Raw genomic sequence first — 11,608 nt, forward strand, 5'->3', positions numbered from 1 at the left:
ATTGGATTTTATATAATATAATTTTAACATTATGTATTTGATTTACATCAGTTCTTCCTCCTTTTAATGTATTCAATTCCGGTGAATCTTTTAAAAATGAGAGCTTAGCAAACAGAACAGAACAGAATAGATCATTAATATGTAAATAATAATCATAAATTGAAAGGAAATGCTACGTTTTTCAGTTACATTATTTAAAATTTTGTATATAATATTATATGTATATACATGTACTATAATAAATCAATAATAATTTTCTATTGCTTCAGCAATTATTTTATTTTTTCATGAGATTTTAAAAATAGTGAGTGTTTAAAAATAGTGTACAATATCAAAGTGTTATATTTTATTTGTTGTGATATTTATGCTCTAAATTCTACATTTCCTTTATTGCTCTTTTTTCCATCAAAAAAACCTTACTGTCTCTATATTAAAATTATTTGTAAGCTTACAAGAATTATTTGATAAACAGTCCAAATTATTATTTATTGTAATTATTTGTAAAATGTAAAATTGATTATTATGTGATATCTGGAAGTTAAATTTGAGAAATTTTACTTGCCCCCCCCCTTGTCGAAAAATTGCTGCTGCTACCTCTGCTTTGATTTTGCATTACTGAGCATTTATAGGCATATTAAAACATTTTATGATTAAAGCATGATTTTTATTCTCACTTTTCATACTGTTCATTCAAATTTCATATTCAAAACATAAACCTATATTTATTTTGGTCAACTTTACATGGAATTTATACATGTTGGAGAAGGAATGATAGTAATGAGAAATGTAGGAGAAAAAAAAATTAATGTGTTTAGTTTTTTTTCATTGCATTTTGAATTATATGTAGCAATTTTAAAAATTGAATGGTAAAATAATTGAATGCTACTTGCAGAAACAAAATCTAGGAAATTTACTCTCCATACCTATTGTGCAAGTTATTTCATTTTGTTTAATCTGCACTGCATGTTTATTTTACTCCTTAAATTATTCATCTTAATATTAATCATTTCTGTATTTATGAGAATTTTTTATATAATCAGGATCTACAGAATTACAAAAAAAAAAGTCTTCAATACAGAAAATTAAATATATCTGTAGCAAAGTATTTAAAAATAATTCAGATATTCAATTCTTCAGCTTAAGATATAAATTTCCTAATGTCTATCAGCCAGTTATAATGTATTAGACATAAATGGATTCATGTAACATGTTGTTCTGTGTTGAGATATATTAGAACCAAGAATGTTAAATCAACTGAGCCTTATTTTTAAAATAAATAAATAATATAACTGTATTATTCAACAGATACGAAAAGTAACTTTTGCTGATCCTCTGGTTGAAGAGCGTTTATTCAGCAATGATGATAATCTGAGTGAAAGAATTCTGAGAGTCAGTGCTCAGATGAACATTCTTGAGCAGCAAAACAGTATTTCTTCATCAGATGTAGAAAAGGTATGATTTTTATAATATGGATATATTTCAAGATTATTGTGTTTTGAGTATATCCAGAATTCTGGATTTGTGAATGTCCTTGTTATCTTTCCAAAATTTTATTTTCAAACAAATATATCATTCAAAATTTAACTGGTTGAAATTATGAGAAAAAACATGAAGTATTCTTGAATACAGATAATTCAAAAACAGTGCAGGCTGAGAAATATTTATTTTCACTAAGCAAAAGTAAAGATTTTGTCTGAAAATTCTTGTCAAATTTTAATTAGGTGAGATGTTAGCCATTGTAAATCTGTAAATATGACCTTTTAAATAAATAGAAAACTTAACCAAATTCCATGCATTCTCTATGAACATTTCATCTCTTTACACTTATTACTATGCTTTCTTCAGTTTGGCAACTTATATCTGGAAATAAATTGAAAAGCAGATATCTACATCAAAATGTCATACTGCTTACTCTCAACTTTCAGTTGTTAACAAAATAAAAAAAAAGACATCCATTTCTACAAGCAAAATAATAACAATATAACAAGCTAAACTTGTTAAAAACTGAAAAAGTAAATAAATTTACACTAGTGTGACAAAAAACATGGGATAGCAATATGCAAATGTACAGATAGCTGTAATATGGCATACAAAACATATAAATGAGCAGTGCATTTGTAGAGTTTTCATTTATATTCAAGGTGATTCATGTGATAAAATTTTTGATGTATGGTGGCAAACAGGAATTAAAGACTTTGAATGCTGAATGGTAGTGGAACTAGATGCATGGGGCATTCAATTTCGGAGTTAGAGAATTCAACATTCCTAGATCTGCAGTGTTCATAATGTGCCAAGAATATTTAATTTTAGGCATAATCTTCCATCATGGGCGATTCATTGACTGACTGCCATCAAGACTGACAATGTATGCATAGAATTTTCAGTGTTAACAACACTGTTTGAAATAATCATAGAAATCAATGAGGAATGTACTACTGACAGGTCCATTAGGACAGTTCGACAAAATCTAGCTTTTATAAGCTAGCATGACATCACCTTCAGTACCTCTTCTGGGTTCTTGACCACATAGGTTAGACCCTGGATAACTGGAAAGCTATAGTTTGATCAGATGAGTCACAATTTCAGTTTTTAAGAGCTGATGGTAGGGTTCCAGTGTGGTACAGGCCCAATGAGGCTATGGACCTAAGTTGTCAACAAGGCGCTATGCACCCCATAATGGCGGTTTTTTAAATGGACTGGAGTGGGTCCTCTAATCCAGCTGAACCAATCATTGACTAGAAATGTTATGTTTAGCTACTTGGAGGCCACTTGCAGCCATGCATGGACTGTATGTACCCAAACAACTATGGATTGACAATGCACCAGGCCCTAACTGTTCTCAATTGGTTTGAATCCAGGATGATTTGGGATCCCAGTGAATGAATTAGCTACTTATATCGTTCAACAAGAATCCCATCGAACATTTTTGCGATATAATCGAGAGATCAGTTCATGCAGAAAATCCTCCAACAACAACACTTTTGCAATTATGTGCGGCTATAGATCCAGCATTACTCAAAATGTCTGCATGGAAGTTTCAATAATTTGTTGAGTCCATTTCATGTCAAGTTACTGCATTTCACTGGGCAAAATGAGGTCTGGCATGTTATTTGGAAGTATCCTATAACTTTTGTCACTTCAGTGTATAAAATGATGCTGCAGTATATTAAGTTTTGATGATTTTATTTATTTGTTTTCTTTACTAATCAAATTTTTTGAACGCATATTTATGTTATTATAATTATTTGAAATTATGTCATGATAGTTTATTGGCTTCTTAAAAATGGGTTTCAATCATGCCTGATATTGATTGTAAAAATGCTTGAAAATAAGTCCATTTTATTATGTTTCGCATGAGAAATATAGTAAAACATATTTATATGCTTTAAGTACAGTATTATGAAATAGTTCTTGCAAAAAAAAAGCATAAAATGGATGTAATGTAATGTCTCTAATGATAGATCATAATTTGTTTAGTATTAATGTTAGAAGCATAAAAATAATTTTTTTTTTTAATTTCTGAATTTTAAATTAGCTAAGTAATTTGAAATCTAGTATGATGGTTGCTGATACTTAGAACATATTGACATGTTAAGCTTTAAGAGCTTTTGAAGATATGTTAGAGTACAGTTCATTTGCAATTTTGAAAATTGTTGTGCAAGATTAATTTGTTCTTGAAATACTTGGTTTTATTTATAAAAGTATTTATTGACATAACCAGATTAAATAGTCATCATGACTAATGTAAAATATTAATTCTACCTGTAATTGACTGAATATTTACAGATTTTCTTTTCTAGCCTTTAGATATAAGTTTTCAACTTGGTTTTATTGTTTTCTTTGAAATTTTTACTCAATATAATATGTCTTTAAACATGTTTGGGAAGTTTTTCAATTACCTTTATATCTTATAGTTAACTATGTATAACTAACTCTTCGAAATATGCTTTCTTTATTAATGAATTTGAAAATTAATTTTTATGGAATTGTATCACACATGAACTGACCAATGATTTTAAACTTGCAATAATTATTATTGACATATATTGAAGTTTGGGAGAATCTGTTAAGGATTTCAAAAACTCACTTGAGAATTATGCTTTAAATCACTTGCTGTTATAACAGAACAGATATTATGTGAACCATTCATATAAATCATTATATGTTTAACAAACTTGGAACTATGAGCAATTACAAATTCAGCAGTGATATTATGAGAGATAATCAAGTGGATATGATCTTAAATATTTTCATCTGCCATTATACTTTTTTTATAAAATCAACTTAAGCAAGGAATTCTCAATCCAAAATGTTCACCTAATAAATTATAGTGTTTGGTGAAATGAAAAAAAGAAAGAAAGAAAAACCTTGATAGGGCAATAAAGGCAGCTGCATGTTGATATGAAGCAAATAAGAATTGTTTTTCAAAAATTTAATGAACCTAATATTTTCTGCTTATTATCATGCTAATTGTCTGAACAATTGTGGTGAAAAAAAATCTAATCATTTTTACTTTATGAATATTAATCAAGATTCCATTGTATGGTTCATGCTTATTTTATTTATTTCCTTGATATTTCTGAATAATGCTAAATGTATCAGAATGTAATGTTGCTGATTGGATCCACTATGGCAGTTTCATTTAATTCTTCTTAGCCAATTTCCATTTACCCATCAATTATGGGAATTATTTTTAGACTGATAGTAAACTTTAATTTACATTGACCATCAAAAAAAATTTAATAGATGACAAAGTATAATGAAAGATTGAGAAAAAACATTTGGCAATATACTTGAAATTGGATATTTTTGACAAGCTATAATATTTCCTTAAATTAAAGTAATCAATATTTAGTTTAATCAGTATTTAGCTTGACAATACAATTTTAGTTTTAAGAATAGAGGTTTATTGGTTAAAAACTCAGCTTTGCCAAAAAATTTAAATCGGCTATCATGAATCAAATGTTCTTACATTGATGTGATATGAAGATTTGCAAAATGGATGCTCTATGGCTTCTGACTACTTCTAAATTAATCTTATAGTTGCTTCAAAAAATATATTAATCTAATAAATTAAACCTGTATATACTTAATTTGATTTCTAAAGATTTAAGAAATTTTGAAATATGATTTGTAGTAAATTGGTCAGTTAATGACTTTATGGACAATCATTAAATAGTATTTATATAATTCTGCATGTACTTCTGTTTAATTTTATTTTTGATGAAAAGCCACTGTAACTTGTGTAAAATGTATTATTTTTTAGGTTGCTGAAACAAATCTTTCATCTTCTGAAGAAATGCCTTCTTCATCTGAATATCAAAGCTCAGATAATTTAACAGATTATAATAATCTTCCTATTTCTCCATTGTTAGTTAATTGTGAAGAGAGCATTAGTTGCATCATAAAAGATTTAACAAGTCCTACCTGGTAATTGTTTTTTATTTTAATATTTATGTTTTAAGAGATTTGTTATAAATGTTTAATATTTCCTTGATAATGTGCAAATGTGAAAGTAGTATCGGAAAAGAGATGTGATGCTATATGTGTTTTGTTTGGTTATTTCTCATCTGTGATGAAAAGCAGAAGTATTGGACATAAGTTTTGTAATTGTTGAATAGTTGTAACTTGCACAAGTGTAATTGCGTTATTTGCTGATTTTTCCCTTTAAAAAAAATAATAAACTGTGTAGTTCAATATTGGCTAATTAAAAAGTTATTCTATTTTTAATTAAAAGTTTAAAGTAATCGATTATTATCCCTGTATTCCTTCATTAGATTATATGTTATCTTTCCCATTTTACTTTTAAAATTTCCTTAGGTCCAGTAAAAGAATGTTCACAGGTTTATGATGAAATACATATTATAGTTTGATGCAAACAAAAATAATTTGGATAAAATGCTTTCCTATTGATGTGTGGAAATTTGGAGAAGAGCTATCATACCATAAAGCAATGATTTAGAATTATACCCTAAAATGTGACTGATTAGCTTCATAATGTGGTGTTAATCTAACTTATTATGTTTGGTAAAGAAATAAATTGATCCAGAACTATTTTGATATGTTTTATTTGTTAATTAAAGCTGCAACTACAGTTTTACAATCTTGAAAATTCTTTAATTCTATTTTACATTTCTTAACATTCCCAAAAGTATTTGATTTTTCATTTGGGCCTTGAAAAATAGAGATGTACATTAATTTTATATTGAGAGAAAAATGAAGAAAAGTTTATGACTTCAAAATTTTACCAACAGAAAAAGGATATTGGAAAAAAGGATATAATCTGACAAATTCAGTGAATTTGTCAGTTTTATATGTCAGACAACAATAAGAAAAAAAAGTGCAATAGAAAATGGTGTTGAAGAGTGAAATGAAAGAGTGATTGAGAAAAACACAAACGAGCTTTGAGTATCTGTGAAAACACAAATACACACATGTGAGTAATGGATGATCTCCATGCCATTGTACCATGGAAATATCAATAGAAGTTTAATGTCAGCATGTGGGCAGAAATGCTTAGTGACTATCTTTTGAGATTGTACCTGTTGCCTGAATGGAAAAACATACCTTGTTTTTCTGTAATCCATCGTGACAACAAAATCTGCTTGTTCTTTTTGTGATTTTCACCTTCCCATTGTGACACCACATTCCATGCAATTTTGATTCCAATTGATGCTTAGTAACAACTCCTTGAATATGTCGGTCCATTAACAGAACAGCCCATGGAGATTTTCAGAGCAAAGCAAAATTAAAAAGTTTTTTGAATTGAGACTTTAACAAAGAATTAAATATTTTAATGGCATGCTGTTTTCATTTATTTGATGTTAATAAGGGAGGTTTTTTTATTTGCATCTTTCTATTCTATTTCAAATTATTTTGACTTTCTAATGTTGAAAATTTTAACCGAGCCATTTGCTATGAATATTTCTGTTGCTATTTTCAAACTCTTGTTCCTCACCACCCCAATATTCATAGATGTAATTGAATTGGGTTTGGGCCTCTTGATTTAAAAGTCCTTGGAATAAAATTATGTAGTAAAAAACTTCTTATTTATAAATAATCTGAAATGTTTTTAATGCACTGTCGTAGTTATAATGATTATGCAAATTCTTGGCCAGGTTGTTAAAAACATTTTTCAATATTATGAATATTTAACAGATTATAAAAATATTGTATATTTTTACTTCATAAATATGTGTATATTTTAGTATATGCATTAACTAAAGGGGAATAATGAAATATGTGATGCATGATAAAATAATGATATGTAATTACTAAAAATGGTTATGATTATTTTAGCTATATATTTTTATTACATTTTTCGAGTATGCTCTATTTAATCATTTCATTAAAGGAATCTAATCACATTATATATTTTAGGGCTCAAGGGTTGATGACTCTTCTACTTGCCAAAAATATTAAAACCATTGGTGATCTCTGTAAATTAAATGTTCATGAACTTAAAGATCTGCCTATTAAGTCTCCTAAAGTATCATGCTTACATAAAGCACTTCTTGCGCATCTACAACACACGCAAGAAGTAACTGCATCTAAGCTCAATTCAACTGAAAACTGGTACATTGATTCAACTTCATCTGAAAATAGAAACAAAGAAAATGAGCCAGAGGTTAATCATGAAGGTATGTGTATCTATTGATTGATAATGATATTTCTGTAAGTAGACATTTTTAGAAACTATATTGATAACAATATTTAAAAAAAGAACTTCTTAAGTTCATTGTAATGATTTATTGGTGTTCCATGCAATTTATATTCAACTCTGAATTGACTACGAAGTCCATATTATGCAATATAAAATTGTCCAATATTTTTTCAACTTATTATCTGAGACTGATATTCCAGTGTTCCCATGGTCTTTGAATTTTATTTTACTGCAATTGAAGCTCCAGAAATGTACTTGATTTTTCATTATGCCCCACCAAAAGTTCTTGAAAAATAAGCAAAATTAACATCATTTTTTTTCTAATTCACAAACTGAGAAAAAAAAATCCTTTTCTAAAAGTGTTTCTTTGATTTTTAGATAACATTACAACAGGAGAGAAAAAAAGAGATGAGAATTAAATTTGAAATTAGTTTCCCCCTCTTTTCATTATTCTCTTCAATTATTAAATCCTAGCACATTTTACGATTATAGTTACGCTTTTAAAAATTTCTATTTAACATTTTTCTAAAATTATTGGTCACTAAGTAATGTAATATATATATATCTTTTTTAAATTTTATTTTTACCACTGACAATTATACCATCTGAATTCACCAAACATTATTTTTTGAATATGATTTTCTTTTTTGATCTGCAAATTCGAACAGATACAAAATTACTTAATTAGTTGTCTATTCTGCTTCTTTGATAACATTGAATATTTCAAAAAAAAATGCAGATAATGATATAAATTTTCACTAATTTTTTTCTCTTTAACACATCTTAAAACAAAATTACAAAAATGTCATTCAAGGTGGAAAAAAATTTATATTCATCCAGAGTAAGTTTATATATATATATCTATTCCTAATATAATTCCTAATCTATTCCAAGAACGCATTTTACAGGCTTTTTTTAATATACATATCTTCTCAATATAATTCTAATGTTCTAGTTTTCCTCCTCCACACCTAAACCGGTAACATATTTTAGTGCAAACTCAGAGGTCTGTTTTGGAGAGCTAACTCAATAATGTAATAAAATAGTTACTATGTATTTTTTCCCACTGGATTTTGATACTGGAATATTGGTTTTGTCTTGAGGATTCCTCCCAACAGAAAATTGTGATTGCTTATTCAGAATAGAAAAAAAAATAAAAAATAAAAAAAACAATAATAAAAACAAACAATAAAAAAAAACAATGAGCTATTCAAAATACATATTTAATCCGAATTGGACGGATAAAAAATCAATCCTGATTTTGCTGAATGGATTCGAAAAGTTTCACAAAATCTGTTTATTGTGTACTGCTCACTTTGTAAGAATATAATAAGCCTAAGTAATATGGAGAACCATGTACCTACTAGTCATGCCAAAAGAGGAAAACTTTTTTTAAAAAAAAAATGTGTTACAAATCAAAAGAATCATTAATGCTGAGATTATTATCTAAAAGGAACAACATGTCCAATCCGAAAACGTCAGATTTAAGGTTCGAAAATTCGAACTTTTTAGATCAATAATTTAACAGTAGTTTAAATCTGAATTTTTATGGTCATTAAAATTCATTGCACCACATTCGCCTTTTAATTCATTCAATGATGTACTAAAAATATTTTCATATGTATTCACTGAAAGTGAAAAAGCTAAAAAATGTACATTAAGCCATGCAGAAATGTTGTACCTAATTTGTTAAGGATTAGACCCATTAGCTCTATGAAACTGATGACTAAAATTTCAGTAGAAGTTGCAGATATTGATGCCCAAATACTTGAATTGGCAAAAATGAATAAATAAAAACAAATCTTGTTTTGTTAAGTAATCATTAAAGGATTTGTATTATGATAACAAAAATGTTTCGAGTTTTATTTTACCTGAGTCCTTAATTTTGTGTGATTTGCAGTTAAAGAGCATGAGGGGCAAAATATCCCCTTAATATATAAATTTCGTCTTGCTACATTCTAGGTATTAAACAGATTCCTTTTCTTTTTTTCCTTCCTTTTCTGTTTGTAAATATAAGCCTTCTTTTAATATGCTATTATTTCAAATAATGTTAAATTATTACTTTCTTTCCTTGCTTTTTCCATTCCTTAAAACCATATTCCTTAATAACTAGCACATGATTGCTATTCTCGCATTTTCTCACAACTTGCATATACATTCAAGGAAAACACAGTGATTTTTTTTCCCCCCAGATTTGAGTGGCAACCCTGTTAAAATATATAGATTTTTTAACTATCAGTAAATATTTCATAATTAAAATAATTATAAAATAAGATAGTTAGCACTATTTTTTTAATGAGTACCAATAAAAAAATTATTCAGCATTGAACTGAAAAGTGTATTGCAAAATATTTTTATAGTTTATATAATATCTCAAATGATTATTCTATAAAAAAATTCGGATTTTTCTTAAAATTCAGTTTTTAATAAATCTGAATTTTATATAGTTCTTCAATCCTATGAATTCTATTCAATAAAATATTCTGAAAATCAATCTTTGAATCAAAAAGTGTCTCAACATTTTATGACCAAATCTGACCAATCAACCGACATCAACAGTTTCATTATTTTACGTTTTGTAGAAACTCCACACACTGATTGACATATTTTCCTGTAGACAGTCAATGGAATGGTCTAAATTCGTGCATTTTTATAAAATAGTGATATTTAGATTTTCATTTCTTAAACCAGTTTTTGTTGCTGTCTGAAGAATATTTTATGAAATATGGATCTTCCAGAATGTGTGCTTTTTTTTTTTTTTTTTTTTTAAGGTTTGTATATATTGTTTAGCATATTTGAAAAAAAAAATGGAAAATTGAAGCTTATATGAAATCTAATTAGTGAAAATGACTTTTTTTATTTTGGTTTATGCAATGTTGATTTTAGTTGGAATGAATAGAACTATTTTTCACTTATTATTAAGAATATGCTGAACAATAAATAAAAGAACAAATATGAAACAAAACTTTCATTTTTGCGGGGTTTTTTAAAAAATAAAATTTAGAAATATCTAAGAAAATTAAACTACAAAAGTGATGCCCCCGCTTATTTGTATTTAGCTAAAGAAATTTTTAATTAGTTTTTTCTGTGAGCAGATGAAATGTAATTGTTGTCTTTTCCTAATTATGTATTTTCCTCATATCCACCTAGATGAAAAAATGGATGAAAGTATAAGTTCTGAAGTATTAGAAAGAATAGCTGAAGAACTTCTTACTGATGATAGAATTGGACAAATTAAAAAAGAAACCTTGCTTGCATTGTCAAAGAAATGTTTCCAAGAAGTCACCAAGAGATTAGAGGACCACTAAAAACTCATTGCTTTTGTGTTTCACTGCATGTTTAAATCCAAATTGAAATTTATATGTAGTAATCAGTGTCAAGTATTTGTTTTTCTGTGAAAATTGTATTGTATGAAAATCATTTGTAATATTTTACTTTTTTAATGTTTTTATACAAAATTTTACTCTAAGTTTGTATGAATTGAATGTCTTTCATGAAACAGAATTAAATGCGTACTTTCTCTAATTATGTTTATTATTTTTTTTTATATGAATATGCACTTTTTAAAACTTCTTATAATTGTATGAAAATAAGAAAAAAATTGTAATATATTTTATATCACTTGCCGTTTTGGTTGTACATGCAAAAAGAAAAAGCACAGCACAAAATATGTGTTTTCCTCTTCTTCAAATAGTTTCTTATTTATAAAAATCATGAATTTATGTATATTTTGATATTTTACAATTAATAGAAATTTTTAATCAAGATAAATATTGAATCCAATAAAAGTTAATCTGTACTTAGTGTTAAAAGAGCATCACACAGAAAAAAAGTGTTGGAATTTTTCTGTATTTTTTGTGTTTGTTCTCTTTCATACTATTCAGTAGAAGAAAAGAGTTAATTAGTGCTTTTTATTAAATTTTCAACACAACGTTGTAAATTGAG

The 11,608-nt window shown here is 27.1% G+C and overlaps 1 protein-coding gene across 2 annotated transcripts in view; it reads left to right on the plus strand.

The window, feature by feature from the left end:
• The window catches only part of LOC129956922 (telomere-associated protein RIF1-like), a 67,364-nt gene extending 56,176 nt beyond the window's left edge, over nt 1–11,188 (plus strand). For both annotated transcript variants that reach the window (XM_056068967.1, XM_056068977.1), the window contains 4 exons: nt 1,306–1,452; nt 5,267–5,430; nt 7,381–7,640; nt 10,814–11,188. In XM_056068967.1, coding sequence (XP_055924942.1) covers nt 1,306–1,452; nt 5,267–5,430; nt 7,381–7,640; nt 10,814–10,971 — 729 coding nt within the window. In that variant the 3' untranslated portion in view covers nt 10,972–11,188. The remainder of the gene's footprint in view (nt 1–1,305; nt 1,453–5,266; nt 5,431–7,380; nt 7,641–10,813) is intronic.
• The last annotated feature ends 420 nt before the right edge of the window (nt 11,189–11,608 follow it).

The sequence above is a fragment of the Argiope bruennichi genome, chromosome 2 (genome assembly GCF_947563725.1).
Source record: "Argiope bruennichi chromosome 2, qqArgBrue1.1, whole genome shotgun sequence".
Taxonomy (NCBI): domain Eukaryota; kingdom Metazoa; phylum Arthropoda; class Arachnida; order Araneae; family Araneidae; genus Argiope; species Argiope bruennichi.